This window comes from Rhinopithecus roxellana, chromosome 13 (genome assembly GCF_007565055.1).
Source record: "Rhinopithecus roxellana isolate Shanxi Qingling chromosome 13, ASM756505v1, whole genome shotgun sequence".
Lineage (NCBI taxonomy): Eukaryota > Metazoa > Chordata > Mammalia > Primates > Cercopithecidae > Rhinopithecus > Rhinopithecus roxellana.
This window is the reverse complement of record NC_044561.1, coordinates 101111827-101136843: the sequence shown is the minus strand read 5'-3', so window position 1 is coordinate 101136843 and position 25017 is coordinate 101111827. Positions and strand designations below refer to the sequence as shown.

Below are 25017 nucleotides of genomic sequence, written 5' to 3'. Positions count from 1 at the left end.
GAGACCTGGAAAATCCCCTCCCTGCAACTGGCCTGTCTCTAGAACCTAATCACTCCTCCACATGAAAAGGATCAGATTCTCCAAAAAATCTATTAGATTGATTCTCAAGGGTTGAATTCATGCAGGAAACCCTGACTGTGAATTTGAATTCCTTGCACCTTTCCGGTCAGCTGAGTGGCCAAGCCACACAGCCTGAACTTATTAAAGAAATTTTGAACTAAAACAAAGGGATAAGAAAACATGGGAAAGAACTGGTATATGAAAATAAAATGAGTTGATCATTTTTTGATTACTTAAATAAAGCCTACTTTTTAATTCCGATTCCAAGAAGTAGAAAAGAATGCTTATTTAACAGTTACTGCCACCTTTGCTTACATTCAGAGTACGTGGGGGAGTCAAGACATCTCCTGAAAGCCCCTCAGAGGTGAGTGAGGTAGTGACTTAGGGTGGCAAGATTCTGTCCTCCTAAGTCAGTTGAGGAGGGACATCGGGATGAAGCTCCACCCACAAGCCCTGCCCACATAAGTCTTCTCCCTGAGTGTGTCCTCCTTTAGTACAAGATGAGGTTTAACTTATTGCTAGTATGTTTCACATTTTCCCTCCCCACCCATGTAAAGCTTGTCCCAAAAAAGCTGTTCTTTGATGAGGTGTGCCTTTTTCCTAAATCCCTGTCCATTCTCCTGACATGTGCAGAATTTCTATTCTATATACTCTGGGGCTTATTGAGGGGTGACTTGTGGCTGAAGCCTTATCTACACTCCTTATATACCTAACATGTCTTAGAATCAATTCTCTGGAGAAACAATGAGATGGAAAATTGAGGATTCACTGGGGAGTGAGGGCAGGACTGGGCAGAGGAAGAGGCTGATGTGCAACGTGTCTGCAATCCAGTGATCCTTCAGTTCGATGGGAATCTCTGGATCTGGAATGACATTCTGGAGTTGTCCCCGTTGAGTCAAGCGTTGGGGCCAGAAGCGACCCCTGCAAAGATGCATAGCCCCTGTGGTGTGTGCAGTTCCCTGTGGCTGAGAGCGAGTTCCGGAGTGGAATGCATCATTGCCAGCAGCAATGCTGTTCTCTCAAGTTCTCTCAAGCAGCTGGGGTGTTAGCCATGAAAAGGTCATCTGGGCAGAGCTCCACAGTGTCCCCACATGCAGAGTCTCCCTGTGGTGTGTGATCACAAAAGCTTTGCCCATACATCCTGCAAACAAAGACCTCCTTCCGGAGGGCCACCTTGTGCCTGACTGTCCATTCTTTTGCTGATGCTCACCAACACTCCCCAGACAAGGGTGCTTTCCCCTGAGGCGGTCATTAGATGTTTGGTAAATGTTGATTATTGCTAAAGCCTTCCCACAGTCCCTACACGTAAACTTCTCTCCTAAGTGTGTCCTCTTGTGCATGCTGAAGGCCGACTGATGGCTACAGTTGCCCATACTCTATACTCATAAGGCTCCTCTCCTGAACGTGTCCCTCCCATGCCTGATAAAGGTCGACACATCTCCGGAACTTCACTCACAATCTGCATACACAGGGTCTACTCCCCATGTGTGTCTCTGGGGTAACATGAGGCTTGCCTGATCACTCAGGTCTTGTTCATGACCCCTGCATACACAGGTTTCTCCCGTCAGTGTGTCCTCTGGTGTCTGACAAGATTTGACTTATGACTAAAGCCTCGCCCACACTCCCTACAAACATAATGCTTCTCCCCTGAGTGTATCCTCTGGTGGACAAGGAGGAGTGACTTCCGGCTAAAGCCTCGGCCACACTCACTGCACACGTAAGGCTTCTCTCCTGAGTGTATCCTCTCATGTACAATGAGGGTTGACTTGTCACAAAAGCCTCGCCCACATTCCCTGCAAATATAAGGCTTCTCATTTGAGTGTGTCCTCTGGTGTCTGATGAGATTTGACTTCTGGCTAAAACCTCTCCTACACTCCCTGCAGACATAATGCTTCTCCCCTGAGTGTGTCCTCTGGTGGACAAGGAGGAGTGATGTCCGACTAAAGCCTCGGCCACACTCACCACACACATAAGGCTTCTCTCCAGAGTGCGTCCGCTCGTGTATGATGAGGGTTGACTTGTCGCAAAAGCCTCTCCCACACTCCCTGCAAACATAAGGCTTCTCATCCAAGTGTGTCCTCTGGTGTTTGATGAGATCTGAGTTCTGGCTAAAGCCTCGCCCACACTCCCTGCAAACATAAGGCTTCTCCCCCGAGTGTATCCTCTGGTGTTTTCTGAGGGTTGACTTGTCACAAAAGCCTCGTCCACACTCCAGGCACACATAGGGTTTCTCACCGGAGTGTGTCCTCTGGTGTCTGATGAAGGATGACTTCTCACTAAAGCCTCGCCCACACTCGCTGCAAACATAGGGCTTCTCTTCTGAGTGAGTCCACTGATGTCTCTTGAGGATGGACTTATTTCTAAAGCTTTGCCCACACTCCCTGCACAAATAAGGCTTCTCTTCTGAATGTGTTCTCTGGTGTCTGCTGAGGTTGGACTTCTGGCTAAAACCTCGTCCGCACTCACTGCACACATAAGGCTTCTCCATCGAGTGTGTACGATGGTGTCTGATGAGGGCTGATCTATCTTTAAAGCTTCGCCCACAATCACTGCAAATGTAGGGCTTCTTCCCTAAGAGGGTTCTTGGGTTTGTAATAAAGTTTGATTCCAGGCTACGGTCCGGTTCACACTCTCTACAGTTGATTGCTCCAAATCTCAAGGTTTCTGATTCCTTCAAGCCTGTGTCTGGCTGCACAGGGTTTGGTCTTTGGGCTGAGCTAGGTTCTATTTCTAACACCATGTTGCCTTTTCTAGGACTTGCTGACTGTCTTTGGAGTGGGCTGGGGAATGCCCTTGAGGTTTCTCTCTCCTCTGTCCTTGGAGACCAGGGTTTGGAGCCACCTCCTCTCTCCTGACCTTCTGCATTTTCATACCAACAGCTTAGATGGGAATACTGCTGCCCCTGCTGTTTCCAATGCCCTGGGCTAGAATTCCCTGGATGGAAGTGATTTTCTGCACATAAGCCCAGGAAGATCTGAAGCACATGCTGGCTGAGGAATTGCTGACAGGAGAAGGCCAGAAGGCAGGAGGAACAAGGGTAGGTTTCTGGCTTTGGTTCTGCTGAAGAATGAAAGTTTTCAGTTAGAGTAGCCATAAGTAGGGCTGCTGAGTTGTTCTGCCTTGTCTTAGGACAGAGAATGTTTTACTGCCATACCTGTAATTGACAGTATAAGTACAACACAAGTTGCTTCTGAGCAATGATTCCTTTATATTCCATCACATTTTCTATTGCGATCCAGAAAATACACACCAAAAATATCTTGAGAAACCAGGAACCTCTCAAGTGAGTATTCTGTTCTGTAAACAACTTCAATTATAGTTAGCCTGCTCCTAAGCCACAGACATTCACATTGGTATATACTGTCCACAACTCTTTGTTCTGCTTGGAGATAGTGGTCTCTATGACACGTGTGGAAATCCCCTTATGACTTTTCTTATTATATAAAAAAGGGTCTCATAGACATAAAAAGTCCCTCAGTCTGGAGGGCTTCCGAATGTAGGAGAAAGTGTATGGAATACTGGTTAAAGAAATTATTGTATATAAAACAAATATAAATTTCAGGCTACCCACCTGTAAACAAAGACTTATTAGAAAATGTCAAAGTATTAGGTTCTCTACTAAGTATTATGAATTCAACAATGAACAAGAAAGACATGGTCTATGATTTTAGGATTCTGGCATCAAGCCAAAACAACAAAATCTGCCTTTCTTTCCACTTTTCAAAGATCAGTAAAAAGAAAAACTTTTCATTTACAGTAGCACCTGCCTACAAAATATCAAAACTAGATGCTGCATTTCATCACAACAGGATCTATCCAATTGATGCTGAAAAATGACCACATACTTGGCCCCAGACCCTACTGGGCCTAACTAGAGACTTCTGCCTAACTAAGGAACACTGGAATCTTTATAATCAACTGTGTCTGTCCCTAAAAACTCATCCTATCCTATCCAGAATGCTAGTTTTCAAACCTTAATTAGCATAACCATCATGAAACTGCTCCCTAAGAGTAAAACCTTTTATTTTTTCCCCCTCACCAAACTATACAGTGAATTTCTTCACTGCTATGTCTCCTTGCCTGTTAAGTAAATGATTTGTGCCATTTGATTTTTTTACCTTTTGTGGTCTTTTAGTTTTTGACAATGTGTTTTCCCTTTGGTTGCTCTGACAGGGCACTCACCAGTGCTGGAACTGCAGGACTGCCAGAGGAACATAGCTGTGTGTAGACTGGTCCGTAGGTGCTCAAAGCTGCTTCTGGCAGCCTTGCCATGGGTGAGGCTCTGAGCAGCTGTCAGGCTCTGCTTGCTGTCACTGAGCACTCCCTGGGTTTATTTGGTTTACTTGGGTTCTCAAAGTAACTCATTATTTGTTTCTATTTCTGGCCAGTCATCTCTTATAAGACTTGTGGTCATTCTGGTATTTTGTGACATGAACTTTTTATCTTGATGTTTTGACTGTGATTCGCTGCCATCTTTTTGGCTTATCTAGAAGCATACCAGGTCATTCAGACTACAGTCTGAATATATATATGGCAGTGACGTAACACCCTACATCACTGAGAAGTATTTCAGTAGGAGAAGAAATCTCATTTGTGTCTATTTTGTGTTAAACACTGGAACCAAAGGCTCCTTACACTTAACACCCTGTTAAAGGGACCCCGTGTATACTCATTATGATTCTAATCCCTACGCCTTACTAGCAAAGTGTCATCATTTCACTAAAGATAATTTAGATTTACTGAGGCCATTTTGAGGAACTCTGCTTTCTATCATCCCCTTTTGCTGTATAATAATTCAGTATATATTTCTTTTTTTTTTTGAGACGGAGTCTCGCTCTCTCTCCCAGTCTGGAGTGCAGTGGCACCATCTCGGCTCACTGCAAGCTCTGCCTCTCATGTTCACACCATTCTCCTGCCTCAGCCTCCCGAGTAGCTGGGACTACAGGCGCCCACCACCACGCCCGGCTAATTTTTTGTATTTTTAGTAGAGACAGGGTTTCACCGTGTTAGCCAGGTTGGTCTCGATCTCCTGACCTCGTGATCCACCCGCCTCGGCCTCCCAAAGTGCTGGGATTACAGGTGTGAGCCACCGCACCCGGCCAATAATTCAGTATATATTTCTAAAGAACTATATAGTTGAGAGATCTGGCTTGCATCATCAATGTATTTACTCATTTGCTTAATCTTAAAATGCAAGGAATAAGGCTAGGTGCAGTGGCTCACGCCTGTAATCCCAGCACTTTGGGAGGCTGAGGCAGGCAGATCACCTGAGGTCGGGAGTTCTAGAACAGCCTGACCAACATGGAGAAACCCATCTACAAAAGATACAAAATTAGCCAGGCGTGGTGGCACATGCCTGTAATCCCAGCTACTTGGGAGGCTGAGGCAGGAGAATCTCTTGAACCCGGGAGGCAGAGGTTGTGATGAGCCGAGATAGCACCATTGCACTCCAGCCTGGGCAACAAAAGCGAAACTCTGTCTTAAAAAAAAAAAAAAAAAATGCAAGGAATATAGTTTCAGAATTGTTGACCCACATCCTTACAAAACACAATATACAAAATATAGTCTATATAGTTCAAGATTTGTATGCGGTTCTTTGTCAATAGAGAAGGAGTTGGCCAATTTTTTCTGCAAAGAACCAAAGAGTAAATATTTTAGGCTTTGTAGGCGACATGGTCTCTATCATGACTGCTTAACTCTGCCATTGTATAACAAAAGCAGCCATAAATAATTCATTGTTCCAAAAAAACTTTATTTACAAAAACAGGCAGTGAGACAGATTTGGCCTGTGGGCCCTAGTTTGCCAGTCCTCATTTTCCTATGGAGTATGGTCAAGGCTCTCTGTTAAATGGGTTGTTTTCCCCTTTTACCTGTGGTCGTATTATTATTTTGAAACAGTTAGGTAGATTTGTTTCTCTTGGTATTCCATTTTAGGGATTTTCCCTCTCTTTGTTGATTTAATTCCTTTCTTTGAGTATTTAAACACTAATATGCTCCAAAAGTGCAAAACTATTCAGAAAGGACATGCCTCTCCTTTCCATAGCCTTCCAGCCAAATTCCCATATAACCTCACAGCTAACCCATTTCATTAGTTTCTGGTTTATTAACCCTGTATTACTTTGTGGGGAAAAAAAAAGAAGAAGAAGAAACAGATATGCATATGCTTATAATTTCTCACTTTTAAAAATACTCTTTGCACTTGGCTCTTTTCACTTAATAGATCCTAGAATGTACTCCCTATCAGTTCAGAGGAGCTCTTCCCCATTTTGGAAAGATGTCTCATAACTTCTTCAACCAATTTACTACATAAGGGCAATTAGGTTACTCTAATATTTTATAAAGAAACAATGCTATAATGAATAACCTTGTGCAAGTGTACTATCTTTGGAGATGAATCTTCAGGGTAAATTCCTATAGGTAGGATTGCCAGGTCAAAGCATACACATATATAGTTCTGTTACATGTTGCCAAATTTCCCTCCACAATAGCTGTAGCATTTCTGCATTGCCATCTGCAGTGTATAATGTTGCCTATATCCCTCAGCTTTGCCAAGTGTTCTGTCAACTTTTCGAAATGCTGCCAATGATAAGAATGGTGTGTAGTTTTAATTTGCATTAATCTAATTAGAAGTGAAATTGAACACCTTTTCAAACATTTAAGGGACAATGTTATATTTTATTTTGTGAATTGTCTATTCAGGTGTTTTTTTGCCTATTTTCTTCCTATCTGGTTTTAGGGTTCTTCTGTTTGAATTTTAAGATTCATTCTATAGGCCGGGCGCGGTGGCTCAAGCCTGTAATCCCAGCACTTTGGGAGGCCGAGACGGGCGGATCACAAGGTCAGGAGATGGAGACCATCCTGGCTAATACGGTGAAACTCCGTCTCTACTAAAGAATACAAAAAACTAGCCAGGCGACGAGGCGGGCGCCTGTAGTCCCAGCTACTTGGGAGGCGGAGGCAGGAGAATGGCGTGAACCTGGGAGGCGGAGCTTGCAGTGAGCTGAGATCCGGCCACTGTACTCCAGCCTGGACGACTGAGCCAGACTCCGTCTCAAAAAAAAAAAAGATTCATTCTATATTATGGAAAATAACTCTTTATATGTGATATACTATATGTGGTAGGTATTTCCTGGAAATTTGTCCTTCCTTTTGACTTTGCTTACAGCGTCAAACTTATCACTCTTCTCCTCTAGGCATCTGGGTTTTTAGTCAAATTTAGAAAACCTTTTACTATGTCCAGGTGATAGAATATTTACCCCCATTCTATCCTAGTATGTTTACGGTTTAATTTTTTACATTGAGATCTAGTCATTTGGGATTTTTCTTGTATATGGTGTGTGGTATATGGTCCAATGTTATGTTTTTCCAGATGGATATCTAGTTGCCTAACCCGATTTATTAAAATGTCCATCTTTACTGCAGGGATTTGAGATGCCACCTTCATCACATACCAAACTTCCATAAGTACTTGGGTTGACTTCCTGCCTTGCTCCCTGATTCCACTGGTCTATTTGTCTAGTCATGGGCCAGCACCACAATGTTTTCTTATTTTCTGCTTACAGCTTCAACTCAAAGGACACATTTTAATTCTAAAGGTTTTGTAGCATACTTTAGTGTCTGATAAGGATAGTACCCTGTTATGGCTTTTATTTTTCAGTGTATTCTTGGTTATTTTTCCACCTTTATTTTTCCATGTGAATTTCACAAAAGAATTTCACTTTTTTATTGGGACATGTTAACTTTTTGAATTACCTTAGGGATAAATGACAACCTGATTTTTTTTTTTTTTTTTTTTTTTTTGAGACGGAGTCTCGCTGTGTCGCCCAGGCTGGAGTGCAGTGGCGCGATCTCGGCTCACTGCAAGCTCCACCTCCCGGGTTCCCGCCATTCTCCCGCCTCAGCCTCCGAGTAGCTGGGACTACAGGCGCCCGCCACCGCCCCCGGCTAGTGTTTTGTATTTTTAGTAGAGACGGGGTTTCACCGTGTTAGCCAGGAGGGTCTCGATCTCCTGACCTCGTGATCCACCTGCCTCGGCCTCCCAAAGTGCTGGGATTACAGGCTTGAGCCACCGCGCCCGGCCGACAACCTGATTTTAATCTATAAAAATATTTTTTGAGGTCAGGCATTGTGGCTCACACCTGTAATCCCAGCACTTCGGGACGCCCACGCAGGTGGATCACTTTAGACCAGGAGCTCAAGACCAGCCTGGGCAACATGGCAAAACCCTGTCTCTACTAAAAATACAAACAATTAGCTGGCATTGTGGCATGCACCTGTAGTCCCAGATACTAGGAAGGTTGAGGTGGGAGAATCACCTGAGCCCAGGAAGTTGAGGCTACAGTGAGCTATGATCATGCCACTGTACTCCAGCCTGGATGACAGACGTGAGACCCTGTCTCAAAATATATATAGTTTTTTTTTTAATCAAAGAAATTTTAACACAGATTTGGTATTAGATGATACCATTAACTTTGTTGAATGTAGTAATGGTATTGTGGTTATGTAAGAATCCATTTTCACTTTTTAGAGAAATGTGGTATATTTAAGGGTGTCATGATATTTAGAATTAACTTTGAAATAATTTGGCCAGAAAGGGAGAAGTGAATGATAATGCAAGCGGGCAATGTGTTAGTAACTATCAAGTCTAGGTAATTCGTGTTCCTCCTTGACCTATCAGCCCTACAAACACTTATTTCTTTTTTTCTGAGCCGGAGTCTCGCTCTGTCGCCCAGGCTGGAGTGCAGTGGCCGGATCTCAGCTCACTGCAAGCTCTACCTCCTGGGTTCACGCCATTCTCCTGCCTCAGCCTCCCGAGTAGCTGGGACTACAGGCGCCCGCCACCTCACTCGGCTAGTTTTTTGTATTTTTTAGTAAAGACGGGGTTTCACCGTGTTAGCCAGGATGGTCTCGATCTCCTGACCTCATGATCTGCCCGTCTTGGCCTCCCAAAGTGCTGGGATTACAGGCTTGAGCCACTGCGCCCGGCCATGAACCCTTATTTCTAAGATTCAGCCTAAGCTACCCTCTTGCAGCAAATGGTATTTTGGTCACAAAATCTGCTGTTCCTCCCCACTGAGCCCATCTCTGAAGAAGGATTATCTTTCCCACCACAGTGACATCAGACTTAGCTGTGGGATTTGCTTTGGCCAATGAAGGTTAGCGGAAAGTCAGTGCACTTTCAAACAAGTTTTAAGAGCCACGATGTGGTCCCATCATTGCTCTTTTTCCCTATACCTTGAGAACCCCATGATCCAGACAGAAACTGCTCCTTTTGCTTGGATCCCAGAACCAAGAGAGTTGAACCACACCTGAAGTAACCAAGAAGTAATGTAAGTGAGAAATGAACATCGGCTATTATAAGTATTGGGGTTATCACAGTATTATCTGGTCTAAGCTTATTAAATTATCTCCCCTGTGAAGGCTTTAAAGATTATTTCAGAAAGAACTGGCCCATTTATTTCTAACAATGCCCTTGAAGAAAAGACATTAACATGAATATGTTAAGAAAGAGAGAAAAAGAGATTTGGGCTGAGCAACATGGCTCACACCCGTAATCCCAGCACTCTGGGAGGCCAGGCTGGGTGGATTGCTTAAGCCTAGGAGTTCCAGACCAGCCTGGGCAACGTGGCAAAACTCTGTCTGAAAAAAAAGAAATAAAATAAAATAAGGAAAGAAAAGGAAAACGGAAAGGGGAAAAAGGGAAAAAAGGAGAAAGGAGAAAGAGAAAAGAAAGAAAGAAAGAGAAAGAGACTGGTTTAGGAGGAAAAATGGGATGCTCTCAAGCTTTTATAACTTTAAGAATAAACTTGTGGTTGCAGGCAAGGAGGAATACGGGGATGAAGCACAGGTGAGACAGCAGTAGATAATGGGTTCGTTATAATATGTGATGGGGAAAATCGTTAAAGTTCACAAATTGTTAAAGGGTGTAAATATAAACACGGAAAAGGAGTATGTGACACTAACTCCTATGGACCCCTGCGGTCCAAAGAAAAGAAAAAGAAGAAAGAGAATAGCCCAAAAGAGAGACGTAAGAGGCTGGAAACTGTGGAACATTACGGTGTCAAGCAAGACAAAGCAAACAATTTCAAGGAATGCAATTGGGACCCAGGTTTTCAATATCAAGATTCATTTGAACTAGGTCATTTGTTTGTTTGTTGTTTTATGGGTTTTTTGTTTATTTGTTTGTTTGTTTGAGATGGAGTTTTGCACTTGTTCCCCAGGCTGGAGTGCAATGACATGATCTCGGCTCACTGCAACCTCCACCTCCTGGGTTCAAGTGAATCTCCTGCCTCAGCCTCCTGAGTAGCTGGGATTACAGGTGCCCGCCACCACACTTGGCTATGAACCAGGTCATTTTTAATATTTTCCTCTGAATCAGTTATATGTATTAACAGTGGGAGAGAAAACAGTATGACCAGAGAAAAATAAAAACAAAACCTAGTTGGACTAAGTAGCTAAGACCAAATCAAAACACACTAAACCATTCACAAAAATTATCAATCTTTTTTTTTAAAAGAAAAACAGCCCACACAGAACCAGTCCGAAATGGATGAATCTACACTGATTTAAATGGAGCCAGGTCAGATGGGAGCTAGTTCAAACCAGAGAGAATCAGATCAAAACACATCAAAGAAGATGAAAATGGAATAAGGTAAATCTGATTAAATCATATCAGGAAAACAGCCATGCCATTTGGAGCAAACTCCCGAAGAAACTCCTCCCTGAAACTGGTTTGTGTCTCCAAAAATGTGATTCTTCTCTACATGTTTTATCTAGAAATATAGGAATATAGGCCGGGCGCGGTGGCTCACGCCTGTAATCCCAGCACTTTGGGAGGCCGAGGCGGGCGGATCATGAGGTCAGGAGATTGAGACCATCCTGGCTAACACGGTGAAACCCCGTCTCTACTAAAAATACAAAAAATCAGCCGGGTGTGGTGGCGGGCACCTGTAGTCCCAGCTATATGGGAGGCTGAGGCAGGAGAATGGCGTGAACCCGGAAGGCAGAGCTTGCAGTGAGCCGAGATCACGCCACCACACTCTAGCCTGGGTGACAAAGCAAGACTCCGTCTCAAAAAAAAAAAAAAAAAAAAAAGAAATATAGGAATATCTAGAACAGTAAGCTCCAGTATAGCAGCCACTGGCCATGTGTTTACTGAACACTTGAAACATGGCTAATCTGAACTAAGATGTGCTCTAAGTGTAAAATACAACCAGGTTTTGAACACAGTACAAAAAAAAAAGTAAAATACCTAATTAATAAGTTTTTATGTTAATTTCATGTTAAAATGATATTTTAATATATTGGGTTAAATAATATATATATTCTTAAAGTTGATTTCACCTGTAGTTACACTTGTAAAAATGTGGTTACTAGGAAATTTAAAATTACCTATGTGGCTCACATTATATTTCTACTAGACAGCACTGATCTAGAATAAGGAGTGGAAAATGACTGCCCACAAGCTAAATCCAGTCCTCTGTTTTTGTATCACCTACAAGCTAAGAATGGTTTTTACATTTTTAAGTGGCTAGAAAAAAGTAAAAAGAGTAGTAATATTTCATGATACATAAACATAATATTAAATTCAAATTTCAGTGTCTATAAAGTTTTATTGGAACATATCCACGCTCATTCGTTTGTGTATTGTTTATGGCTACAACTCAATGGCAAGTTAAGGGTTGTTACAGAGGCCTTATCACCTGCAAAAACAGTTATTGTTTGGCCCTTTACAGAAAAAGTTGGCCAATCCCTCATCTAGAGTTATGATGCAATTGACATTTATCAACCCAGATTTAAATAATTTTTTTATTTTTATTTTTCATTTTTTCAGACTGAGTTTCACTCTGTCACCAGGCTGGAGTGCAATGGGCATGATCTCAGCTCACTGCAACCTCCGACTCCCTGGTTCAAGCGATTCTCCTGCCTCAGCCTCACAAGTAGCTGAGATTACAGGCACATGCCACCACACTCAGCTAATTTTTGTATTTTTAGTAGAGACGGGGTTTCACCATGTTGGCCAGGATCGTCTCGATCTCCTGACCTCGTTGAGGTTTGCAAACAAACGAAAAAGAAAAAAACATGGTTTATGAAACCCCCAAACCACAATAAACTTGACTCTTAATTTTAACTTACATCACAGAGCTGTATCTCTCCCTATTCTCCCCCTTGCAAACCATGCCCCCAGCCTCACTGGCCTCCTTGAAGCTTCATGTATTGGGCAGGTACATCCCTTCATTAAGGTCTTCGTGTCAATAATTCCCTCCACCTGAAATGCTCTTACCCTAGATACCTACAGTTCTAACCTCCTCACCACATTATGTCTTTAGCCATATATTACTTCTTCAATGATTTCAAATACCCAGTTTTAAAATTCAGCCAGCCACCCTAACACACCCAATATCCCTTTATCCTGCCTTATATCATTATTTTTTACTAAGTTGCACTTATCACCTTTTAACATACCGTATTATAATATCCCTGTATATGAAGCTTTTGGTTTGTTGTCTGTCTCCTTATACTAAAAAGTAAGCCCCAGGGAGGCAGGGATTACGATTTTGTTTACTAATGTGTTGTAAATATCTAGTATACTTTTTTGTGGTACATAGTAGGTGATCAGTAAATTGCTACTGAATTAATGAAGGAAAGGAAAGAACACAGCCTCACCCAATGAGAGAAGATTCCTGTAATTCTCCAGCATCACTTCTTTGTATAGATTCCTCTGCTCTGGACTCAGTCTCTTCCATTCTGCTTCTGTGAAGATCACAGCCACATCCCTGAATGTAACTGGTACCTACAAACAACCAGTAAATTAATGTATAGCAAGCCACCATCAATCTTCCCTGTGTGTGGAGCACAGCTGGTGACCCTGGAGAGCCTGGATATGCAAGTTGATGTAATTCATCAGAATATATGGTTCTCCATATGAAGAAGTTCTGAACACTACTGTGTGCCTAGTTTTCTGTTAAAACCTGTGAGGAGCATGACTAAGCACAGAACACATTCTAGGCCCTTGACATGTATGATTTCACTGGAGAAATGATTTGTGAATTACTTTGTAAACCTCAGGCTGTGTTTAGGACAGTGACCTTGAGAATTCATAATGAAGGAATTCAGAGATAAAACAGCAGAGAATGGGCTGCAGAAGGAACAAAAGCATCACAGACTTAGGGCTTGTGCTGGGTAGCAGGGATGGTAAAGATTTAGAAAGAATGGAAGAAAACTTTGATTACAGAGAAAAATGGGAGTGAACAGATGGGGTCTGGAATGAGCATTTCTTAAAAGCTCAGGTTACTAAATGGGAACTATAAAATCCCTGTCTTTGCTATGTGCTTTAGCAACTTTTTTCAAGAAAGCCTAATGCTTCACTCATCTACCCAGATGGTGACCGCCTTTTCCCTTCCCAAGAAAGAGAATATATGTCTGTTCTCTGGGAAATGAGCCAGCACTTCAGGGGGGAAAAAAAAAACGTAATCCCAACTCACCACTATTTGGGCCTTTCCCTCCTTTTCCTGGGGCCAGTTAGTATCATTAGAAGACAAGCCTAGTGAAAGAAAAAGAAGCTATGAGAAACCAGACCCTCCACCCCCCAGGCTCCCTGAGCAGCCCTTTTGAACCTTAGGATGAAGGAAGTAGTCACTTTACTCAGAGGTGACCTCTGAAGCATTTTCAGGTGAACCTGGAGACTTGGCTCCCTCTTCATCTCTCTGGCCCCTCAACAATTCTCACCTTTCGCTTTATGATTTTGGATCAATTTCTTCATGGTCTCTACATTTTCCCCATTCTTTGAAAGCAAAATCTCTTCCCAGTATTGATCTCCCAGTGCTGAAGGATGAGGCAACATCATGGCCCCAGAGTCAGCCCAGTGTGAACCTTGAGTTTCTACCAGAGGTCCAGGTAGATGTTATTTCATCTCAAGATGGAGTTCTGCTGCCTGTGGTGACTTCTTCCAACCTTAATTGTAAAAGCTCATCTTGTTTCCATGCAGCCAGGACCTGTGGGATGAAGAAGCAATTTGCTATTGCTGGGGCTTTTATTGTGGGCCCTAGGCTTATGCCTCTTCAACAGGGATCCTGTCCTCTCACACCCTCCTCATTCAACAAACATAGAGTCTCCATCTACAAGGGTTCTCTGGATTTTCTACCTTCATTCACTCTACCTTCATTTCTAGGCCCTCGTGCTTATGTTCTGCCACTCTCCCTTAGCTCTCAAACCTTACTTCTTCTGCCTCTGTACCTCAGATTCAAACTCTATGTTTCAGATCAGTCTCTGCTACTACCTGAAGCCTGAGTCAGAGAGAAGACAGAATATAACATAATGCCTATGGAGAAAGAGCCTCTGACTGTTTCCTGCAGACCAATCCAGGCGTGCAGAACTCAGCTTCTGATTCCCCTGCCCCAACCCAAGGTTCCATCTATATTCAGTTACTTATGTCTTGGATGGGCACAGTGGCTCACACCTGTAATCTCAGTACTCTGGGAGGCCAAGGCAAGCTAATTGCTTAAGCTCAGGGGCTCAAGACCAGTCTGGGCAACATAGCGAAATGCCATCTCTACAAAAAATACAAAAATTAGCAGGGCATGATGGTATGCCTGTAGTCCTAGCTACTCAGCAGGCTAAGGTGGGAGGATCACCTGAGCTCAGGGAGTCGAGGCTGCAGTGAGCTGAGATCGTGCCACTGCACTCTAGCCTGGGCGACAGGAGTAAGACTCTGTCTCAAAAAAAGAAAAAAAAAAAAAAAAAAGATCCCTATGTCCCTGGTATTCTGAGGGGTTTAGGAGATCAAAAGTCAGTCCTTCTTACTTAAGGTTGAGAGCTTCAGGTCTCACAATTACTCTAAAGCGATAACCTCCTAGCTTCCATTTCTATACATGTCTACCACATGACCTTACCAGAGATGTGCATTTGTGTATCCTGATGGGTGCAAATCAAAGTCCTACACTGATGTGGTCCCAGAGAAGGCAGGTGGTATTAGGAGTTATGCCACCTTCAGAGGGTCCTCAGACACTGTCCAGGATTTCAGCCCAAATGACTACTACTACTATTGTTGCCTAGTACCCTTCTGAGTCTAGCTGGGGTCTCTAAGCAGCTCTTGTAATTCATCCCTCAATACCATAGGCAGAGATGACCACTCCCTCTTCTGTCCAACCTGGGCATCATACCATATTGCAATTTCTCTATTTACATGACTGTCTTGACTAAACTGTGAAGCTTCTTGTAAGATGAAATGAATCTCAGTCTTTTTGCTAATCTACTTTTAGTGATTAGGATAAAAGAGGCCTTTGTGGTAGATTTTATCATCATTCCCAATTATTTGTTACCCTATAAAAAGATGGTACTTCCCTGTCCCAGACATCAGGCTTGACCTTGTAACTTGCCTTGGAAAATGAATGTGAGTAAAAGCAACGATGCCGTTTCTAAGCATTGCATAATTCCACCATTTCTCTTGTTCTGAGAACAGCATGTCCCCAAAGGGACTGTGGTTCTATTGTAAAAGGTCATGATACAAAGCTAAAGCCAACCTATAATACCTGCAGTACAACGTAGCTGAAGCTGACAAAACCTTTCTCCTAGTAACACTAGTATCTGTAGCTAACATTTATAAAGCAAGATCTTTAAGTGCAAACTTTTTTTTTTTTTTTTTTTGAGACAGAGTCTCGCTCTGTTGCCCAGGCTGGAGTGCAGTGCTGCGATCTTGGCTCACTGCAACCTCTGCCTCCTGGGTTCAAGTGATTCTTTTGCCTCAGCCTCCCAAGAACCTGGGATTACAGGTGCCTGCCACCACGCCCGGCTAATTTTTGAATTTTTAGTAGAGACGGGGTTTCACCATGTTGGCCAAGCTGGTCTTGAACTCCTGACCTCGTGATCTGCCTGCCTTGGCCTCCCAAGGCACTGGGATTACAAGCATGAGCCACCATGCCTGGTTACTAAGTACAGATTTCCGGTAATTTTCACAACACAGCCAAGAGATGGATGCTGCTATTCTTTCCATCTCACAGAGGAGGAAACTGGGGCACCAAGAGGTTGGTTTATTTGTCTTTAAGATTACACAGCTACCAAATGTGTTCTAGGCACAGCCACAAATCTTAGCACTTTGAAGGCCCAATCAATAGTGGGGACTAGGACTGGGTGAGAATGGGTTTATGGGCTTGCGTCCTTGTAGTAGCGTGTTTCACTCTCCATCCCCAGTGTGTGGCCACTCCTTATAGGTATACACCCTATCATGTTGAACTCAGGAGTGACCATGTGACTTGATTTGCCAGTGAGCTATGGTCAGAATTGTCTCTTTGGGTAGAATCTAGTGATGGACACTAGAAAGCCACAGTCTTCACCCTATTTATACTGGAGCTCTGGAATGGCTTCAGAATGCTGGAAAATGCTGTAACCCTATAAATGAAAAGTCAGCTAAGCTACAAACGACTGTCTATAGTTATCATTTTGCTATTGTTTGTTTTTTCTAGGAATCCGAGAACACCCCACATAGCTCCCAGACCATGTTTCCTCCTGCCTGCTGGACATCTCACTTCAGCAAACACTTACTGAACATCTGCTACAAGCTAGGCACTGGGATGAGCTTTGCAGATATCAGGGAAATATGACAGCGCCCTGTCACGGAGAGCCCAGCTGAGGTGTGCAGCACCGTGAGCAGGGCAGTCCGCAAGCTGTCACATAAACACCTAGTCTCCTTTCCTTCTCTTCCTAACCTGCTACTCCTTCTTTCCTCAGCTTCTTCACTTCCAAGACTCCCAGTTCCGTCACCACACTTGACCTCTGGGTCATCACTGACTCTATGCCTCCCTGCCACGCCTAACCAATTACAAAGGCCTGTAGATTCTGTCCACATCAGAGCTGCCTCCCATCATCCCACACCAGCTGGGAAGCTCAGACAACAGCAAGAGCCTCCTGACTGGGGTCTCTGCAGATCTCCTTCACACCCCAATACTCCTTATCCATGCCTCCCAGTTGGCTCTACGTGCTGCTGATTGAGCTATTCAATCGTTCCATAATTACCAGTGCCCACTGTGTGCTAAGGACTGCTCCAACATTTGGGATACTGCTGCAAATGCAACAGAAAAAATACCAGCCCTCGTGTAGCTGCCATTTTAGTGGGGTAAGGGCAAGGAGATGGACAAAAATAAAATATAGCTCAGAAAAGACACAAGATGTCAGATGGTGATACGTACTGAGGGCACCAGAAGGATCCAGTGGTAGAGACTGGAGGAGTTGCAATTTTAAATTGAGTATTTAAGGAAAGCTTTTTAAAGGTGATTACTTGAGATTTGAACAATGTGAGGGAGTGATTCATGTGGGCCACTGTGTCAACAAAACTGTAAGGAAAGAAACCAGCCCGTTGAAGGTCCTAGGGCAGGAGTGAGCCCTGCTGTTTCAGAAATACGTTCCCTGTGGCAGGAGGGTGTGAGACACAGTGGTGGCAGTTAAAAGCAGTCAAGGACAGCGGTACCAGGGCACAGGTCATGTGCAGTCTTGAGCATGCTGGTTTTGATGTGAAGGGAAATGAGAAGCCATTAGAGGATTTGGAGCAGAGGAATAACAAGCTTGGATTTACATTTTAAAAGATGTCTCTGGCTGGTAGACTAGGAACAGACAAAGGGGACAGGGGACAAGGAGAGAGGCAAGGAAATCCCATAAAGGCTGTTGAAATAATTCAGGTGGGAGATAATGGTGGTTTGGACAAAAGTGGACACAGCAGAGGTGGTGAGTAGCAATCACATCCTGAATTTCTTTACTGTATGTGATTTGCGAGATGAAAAGAAAAATCAAGACAATTCTAAGATTTTTGCCTCGAGCAGTTGGAAGGATAAGACTTACCATCAGCCATGTGCGGTGGTTCATGCCTTTAATCCCAGCACTTTGAGAGGTCAGGACAGGCGGATCACCTGAGGTCGGGAGTTCGAGACCAGCCTGACCAACATGGAGAAACTCCATCTCTACTAAAAATACAAAATTAGCCAGGCATGGTGGCGCATGCCTATAATCCCAGCTTCTCAGGAACTTGAACCCGGGAGGCAGAGGTTGTGGTGAGCCGAGATTGCGCCATTGCACTCCAGCCTGGGCAACAAGAGCAAAACTCCGTCTCCAAAAAAATAAAAAGTTGTTTGGTGCTAAAGAAGAAGCTGAGGACAACTTTGCCTGAGAAAATCAAGGCATGCTTTGCAATGGAGTAAATGTGTGACTAAATCAATAGGAGTTCAATTGCCAAGTAGAAAAGCACAGAGGAGTAAAACAGTACAGAATGGAATCTATTCCCGTACAGCTACAAGGGCACTACTACAAAAGGAGTAACTGGTAGGGACAAGACTGAAAAGGTGAGTTGAGAGATAATTCAGATATTAATCAGATATCAATATTAACAATCACAGTTCATATTTAGTAAGCATATACTATGTGCTAGGCACTACCTTATAGGAATTATCTGCCAGGCCTTATAGGAATTACCACATTTCTTCCGCACAACTCCCTGAGATGGGCACTATTATTTTCCTCATTATACAGATGAGGAGTAGAAGACACAGTGAAATAATGTTTCCAAGGTTACACAGCTAATGTGTGGTGAAGACGGGCTTTGAATCTAGGCAGTCTGTCTCCAGAGCCCACACCCAGGCTGGAGTGCAGTGGTGTGATCTCGGCTTACTGCAACCTCCACTTTCCAGGCTCAAGCCATCCTCCCATCTCAGCCTCCTGAGTAGCTGGGACCACAGGTGTGCACCCTCATGCCCAGCTAATTTTTCTATTTTTAGTAGAGACGGGGTTTTGTCATGTTGCCCAGGCTGAGTTCAAGCGATCCATCCCTTTAGCCTCCCAAAGTGCTAGAATTACAGGCGTGAGCCACCACACGTGGCTTCACACTGTAATTACTGAGTTTGGACAGAGTTGAAGGTAGGTAATAAGAAATGGCCCACTTGAGTAGGTGAGTGGCATGATCTTTATTTTTTCTTCAGAGGAGCAACTTAAAAGGCAGGGTGGAAGGTGAACTAGTGGTGGAGAAGAGATGAAAATTTGGGTAGCACAGCAGTGAGATGAGGGGAAAAGAATAAAGGGGTATGCCAAGGTAGAATTGAGAGGACTCCATCACTAATTAGAAGGATGAGAATTTCAATATCAAAGTTATAAGCTACATAAAAGTTCAATTCAAAAAAATGTACTGGGCTAGCTTTCTATTATAGGTATTGTTAGATTATATTGCTCTGATAAGATTACTTTTTAAAAAGTTTGTACTTTTCTGTAAATTAAAAGAATATGGAGTCATAAAATGGCAAGTGTTTTAGGGTTAGCCTACAATTGGGCATTGTCATCGATTTCAAAGAAGTTATGAACTAGCAGGCTTAAACAGCCTAATTCTTCTTTGGACCGGTCCTTGACAGCAGTTCCTTTTCAGACTCAATAAACAGAATTCATACAGATATAAGTCAAAACAAAACTTTACAAAGCCAAACGTATTATCTTTTGCATTAACCTATTTTTTTCCATCATACATGCTACCAGGATGTGCATTAGCATGATATTCTAACATACATTGCATTAACAATTAAAAGGTGGCAGCTCAGGGTGAACTCTTCTGTTATTCATTTCTTCCTAAATTTTTAAGGGCTTTTTCTCAGTCAATAGTTTGTACAAACTGGTTAGTTTAACTTCAATACCCATTTCATTAAAGTTGATGGATCGTGATGAGATGCATTTAAGGCAGATAGTGATAGACGTTTTTTTATCTCTTGAACACGAGCTTTGTCTGAATGATGTTCTTTTATCTCTTGAACACAAGCTTTAAATAATAAGTACAGGTTTTAAGTGCTGTTACATTAATACCATAATGTATGTGTTAGAAACAAAGGGATATTTCAAAGGTAGATATTTGAAAATTCTCTAGTCTCAATGTATATGTGTATTGAATATACTCTAAAAATAAATGTGCAATTTGCCAGTAGGACAATGCAGTGATTAGCATTAGGTATGTCTCTTTTATATCCTAGCTATGTCCCACTTTCTTCTAAGTGCAATCCTTTCATGTTCACTTGCTGTTTCACCCCATCTACTCTAACTTCATTTGGAAGACTTGTCTAGAGGATAGCATGTATTTTTACCTTTGCAGTGAATTGTATATGCTAATTGTGACCACAGCTATTTTTATGTTAACATAACTCCAAATGTTATATTAAATGTTCTATTATATATCAGCTCTAATCCCTTAAGTAAATTTTAAGAAATAAGTTCTTGTTCAAAAAAAAAAAAAAAAAAGAAGGATAAGAATTTCAGAAATAACAAGGTGGCAAGCAAGACTCAGAGCTCCCATTGGTGACCAGGGGTGGAAGACACAGTCATTAACAGAAATCAGCAACAGGTAAAGAGAAAAGGGAGAGGGAGAACTGGCCTTGCTGAATTCCAGATACTTCTCCCTCTTATACTTCTTACCTGAATTGTTAAGTGTGTACAGTTTGCACTAAGCACTGGCACTTTTTTAGAAGAAATGGGCAGATTTTAAAACAATCTAGAATTAAGACATTAAGGAATTACTGTTGGTTTTGTTGAATGTGGTAATATTATGGTTACATTTTTAACAAACAGTCCTTCTCTGTTGGAAATGCGTATGATAGTATTTTTAGGTAAAATTATGTGGTATCTAGGATTTCCTTCCAAATACTCCAGCAGCAAAAACAAGAAAATGAGGGGGCGGGGGGCTCAATGAAACAGGGATTATAGAATGTTGATAACTAAAGAAGTTCTAAATCCTAATTCTACCCAACCCAGTCATATTACACAAGTAAATTTCTTAACCTCTGTAACATGCCACTTCTTCTATCAATTCAGAGTTTTGATTCCTAACTTTCAAATTGTTGAGAGTTTAAAATATTATGGACACCATAAACCCAGTTGCCTGGCAGATAACAATGGCCCAATAAATGGTATTTACCATCATTTTTTATTTCACAGTAGCTGACAAATCCCTGGGAATCCAGCAGCCAGGATGAAATATGGCTGGGGCAAAGATGGTGGTAACCTTAATGAGAGTACCAGTCTGGGGTAATATTCCCTGTGGAGATCCTTGCCCTTAAAATCGCCCCACTATTGTAGAAAAACAAGCAAGGCCTTGAGCCTCAATTTGGACACTTTAGGGTACAAGATGTCAGACGGGCAAAGGAAATTCAGCCATGGTTTCGAGCAGAAAAGACACTATAGGAATGTGAAAGGTAAGTGGTACCTACCTGATAGGAGGTTCTCAGGAGCACAGAAGTCCTTCCTTTCTCAAGAGATAGTCCTCTCCCAGCAGGCAGGTATTGGAGAAGGTGGACCTGAGGATGAAACAGGCAGTGTGAATTTCGGGGTTATCTCCTAGCACCCAGATATGGAGGCTAGAAATCCCCAAGTTTAAAATAAGTGGGCCAGCTGGGAGCGGTGGCTCATGCCTGTAATCCCAGCACTTTGGGAGGCTGGGGCAGGTGGATCACCTGAGGTCGGAAGTTTGAGACCAGCCTGACCAACATGGAGAAACCCCGTCTCTACTAAAAATACAAAATTAGCCAGGCATAGTCGCGCTTACCTGTAATCCCAGCTACTTGGGAGGCTGAGGCAGGAGAATCGCTTGAACCTGGGAGGTTGAGGTTGCGGTGAGCCGAGATTGCACCACTGCACTCCAGCCTAGGCAACAAGTGTGAAACTGTGTCTCAAAAAAAAAAAAAAAAGAGCAGGCCTCCTCTTCCTTTAACAAGAAAGCCTCAGATCTGTCAGAGAAGAGAATAATGTAAACAGCTTCTAGGGCACAGAGCCATGTGGGAACATCAGAATACAGTCTGCCCTGACAAGCTGCTATTACATATTTATCCCTTTAATGCCTATGGGCCTCAAGTTGTAATATTATTAGTAATAGTTAACACTTACTAAACTCTGACTACATACCAGAGACAATTCCAGGTACCACACAAGTTTTACCTCCCCAAAGCTCCATGAGTTACATACCTTCCTCAAATTGACAATGCTAGAAAGTGCCTAGATTTGAAGTCTAGCTGTGGAGCGCCACACCCTTAGCCAGCTGGGCCAGTAATGATGTCAGCAGTGACCAATCTCTATGGGGTCTGACAATTCTCAAAGTGTATCCACACATAGGGTTTAGGGGATGTAGATGAAACAGAATTGGCCATGAGTTAACAAATGTTGAATCTGGTGACAGGTCTGTGGCAGTTCACTGAATGGCTCTACTGGGCAGGTTTAAAATTTGCCCCTACGAAAAAATTAAAAATAAAATTAAACGCCTGATATCCAGAACTCGCCATATGCCAGAAGTGATTTGGATTGTTGACCAGAAGCCATCAGAGTTCTCCACCATACCTAACCCTTCACAGCCCCAAACCAGATGTTTGGCCCTAACGTGTGAGGGAAAAGCAGTCCAGGAAAGAAGGAGTCAGCCAGATGGGCCACCCAGATGACGACCAAACCCAGGATCTCTGCCACAAAGCACAGGGGGCACCTCCCACATGACACGCCTTGAGACAACAAGTCCCAGAGAAAAGGCCTGTCCCCATTTAAAAAAAAAACTGCCTAGATGTATGTCAGAGTGATACAGCCCGCTATTATCAGAGGACAAAACCTCCCTCACCTCCCTAAAAACCCCAGGGACTCCTGACCCAAGACACTCGCCCAGACCCTCTCAGAATATTCTGACCACGTCTAGCTCACCTCCACTTCCACCCCTGCAACCCCTAACAAACCAAGGTCCATCAAGCATCAAGGCCTGAGATGGCCTCCCCCTAACCACCCTCGTCACCACTTGGGACATATCCAGCCCCACCCAAAACACAGAAAAACTCGGAGATGCAGGACTCAGAACGCTCCCCAGCCAAAAACCACCCAGGGATGTGCGGACCTAGCCACGTCCCCATCCCAGCCTTGGGGATGTTGGTCCATTTGGCCCTGGCAGAACTCAACCCCACAGCCCAAATAAACCCCAGGACGCACGACTGGGGCCGCGCTTCCTATTCGAAAACCGGTTGACCCAGAATAATCCCGCCTCGTTCAAGACAGGCGTTAGAATCCCAGGTCACTCTCACAAGACAGACGATAGAATTCCCGGTCACTCTCGTGCCCCCGAGGGAAAAAAGGTCCGCGAAGGTCCCGGCAAGCAGGGGCTCACCCCATCGCCCCGTCCCAATGAGCACCGCGAGCCGCGCCCCCTCCTCCAAAAACCAAATATCTCCAACCCGCCCTCCCCATCGGCCACACTCTACCCTGCGTCCTAACCTACACCCGGCTTTTCCCGAACCTCATTTCCCCACAAGAGAGGGCATCCTAGGGCCAAGGAGCCGCGGAGGCCGCGCTCACCGGAGCCAGCGGGCCCAGGAACTCGGCCGTCGACCTACGCCAGAACTACAGTTCCCAACATCCTCGCAGGCTTCGGCTCCCATTGGCCGCCACGTAGACGCTTCTGGGCCGTGCAACGGTTAATTTTCCAGGACATTGGCTACTGCAGTGACAGCCTCTCCGTCTCTTCTTAAAATACCCATGCTGGGCTGGGCGCAGTGGCTCCACGCCTGTAATCCCAACACTTTGGAAGGCCGAGGCGGGCAGATCACGAGGTCAGGAGATCGAGACCATCCTGGCTAACACGGTGAAACCCCGTCTCTATTAAAAATACAAAAAAATAGCAGGGCGTGGTGGCGGGCGCTGTAGTCCCAGCTGCTCGGGAGGCTGAGGCAGAATGGCGTGAACCTGGGAGGCGGAACTTGCAGTGAGCCCAGATCGCGCCACTGCACTCCAGCCTGCACTCGCTCGCGACAGAGCGAGACTCCGTCTCAAAAAAAAAAAAAAAAAAAAAAAAAAAAAACCCGTGCTGAAAACAGGTTCTGGCTCCCGAGTGAAGTCTCTGACCTCTAGGCCCATTCTGCCATACACAAAAGAAAAGACTACACTCCCCACAAGCCTCTGCGGCAGCTTCCGCAGGCGCTTCCGGAAGCTGGGGTTACCGAGGGAAGTCATTTCCGATTGGCGAATCTAGCCGGAGCAGTGCGCGAACTGTCAGGCGTGCCTTGGTACAGTGTTTCCTGCACCGGACCGACTGAATTCCCTGGGCTGAGCCTCCATAGCTTACGAACTAGCTTATGTGAGCACTATGTAGATTCGACTTCGTGCTGCCTGCGGGACACAGGCAGGGCAAAACCGCCTCCCAGCGTCTCAGTTGAACCCTTACCCTCAACACCAGTGCACTCCTGTGGGTGGCCTGTAGTCACCTTCCTCTTGTCGAAGTCCTCAGAGTTAGTGACAGACTCTCATCCAGTTTCTGGAGGAGGGAAGCCTCACTCAGGATGGAGTCTGGCTCTCTGGCCTCTTATCTAAGATCCCGATTCAGATCTGTGCTACTGGAGCCGGGCGTGGTGGCGCGCGCCTGTGATTTCTGTAACCCCGAGGGAGGCTGAAGCTGGAGATGGCTTGAGGCCAGGAGTTAAATATATATATTTAAAAAATAATAATATTTTTTAAACTGGGCTATGCTGGTACCTTGTGCAACATGGCAATTGGGGTTTTGCAGATCAGGCCTTCAGCTCATAGGAGGAGCTTTAAATCTTAATGGCAAATACAAATTGAATTAAATTTTATTTGTTACTGAAAGGGAAATAAACCTGACCTCCCGCCCTTGGAGTATTTCCATAAGAAATCTATGTGTAAATGCCGCTTTGATATGTACCTGACACTTGAAACGCTGAATAAGCACCTGCCAGCTTTACAAAATAGGAATGTTTCCCCCAAAGGTCTGGTGAGCCATCTCTTTGAAATGTAAACAGTGAGGAAGATAGTGCCCTTATCTCCCTATCACCTTGGGAGTTTAGCTTAGGTGCCTAGCTCCAAACTGGTAACCGCCTGCTTGTCATAGATAAAAGTTTTATTTTTTATTTTTGATAAAGGCAGTTAAAAGATGGCTACTCCAATTACCAGGTGAATTTAGGATAAACTATG

The 25017-nt window shown here is 43.9% G+C and overlaps 1 protein-coding gene across 2 annotated transcripts; it reads right to left on the bottom strand.

The window, feature by feature from the left end:
- Positions 1–281: 281 nt before the first annotated feature.
- ZNF343 (zinc finger protein 343) lies at positions 282–23679 on the bottom strand. Of its 2 annotated transcripts, none has more exons than XM_010379010.2 (7): positions 23389–23679; positions 21614–21794; positions 21279–21365; positions 13789–14054; positions 13545–13603; positions 12727–12853; positions 282–3120 (listed from the first exon to the last, which is right to left on the bottom strand). In XM_010379010.2, the coding sequence occupies exons 4-7, from the start codon at positions 13904–13906 to the stop codon at positions 1625–1627; spliced, it is 1800 nt and encodes a 599-aa protein (XP_010377312.1). In that variant the 5' UTR covers positions 13907–14054; positions 21279–21365; positions 21614–21794; positions 23389–23679; the 3' UTR covers positions 282–1624. The 2 variants fall into 2 exon arrangements, with proteins under 2 accessions (XP_010377312.1, XP_030769795.1); XM_030913935.1 differs by having other exon boundaries at positions 282–3117.
- Between the last annotated feature and the right edge of the window lie 1338 nt (positions 23680–25017).

Bases quoted from the DNA above. Each gene is read 5' to 3' on its own strand.
- ZNF343 (XM_010379010.2), bottom strand. From the start codon at position 13,906: ATGATGTTGCCTCATCCTTCAGCACTGGGAGATCAATACTGGGAAGAG. The intron at 12,854-13,544 runs GTGAGTTGGGAT...GGTTGTTTGTAG, and splicing joins AGGGAAAGGCCCAAATAGTG to GTACCAGTTACATTCAGGGA. The intron at 3,121-12,726 runs GTGAGGCTGTGT...TTCATTCTTCAG, and splicing joins CAGGAATCTTCTCTCATTGG to CAGAACCAAAGCCAGAAACC.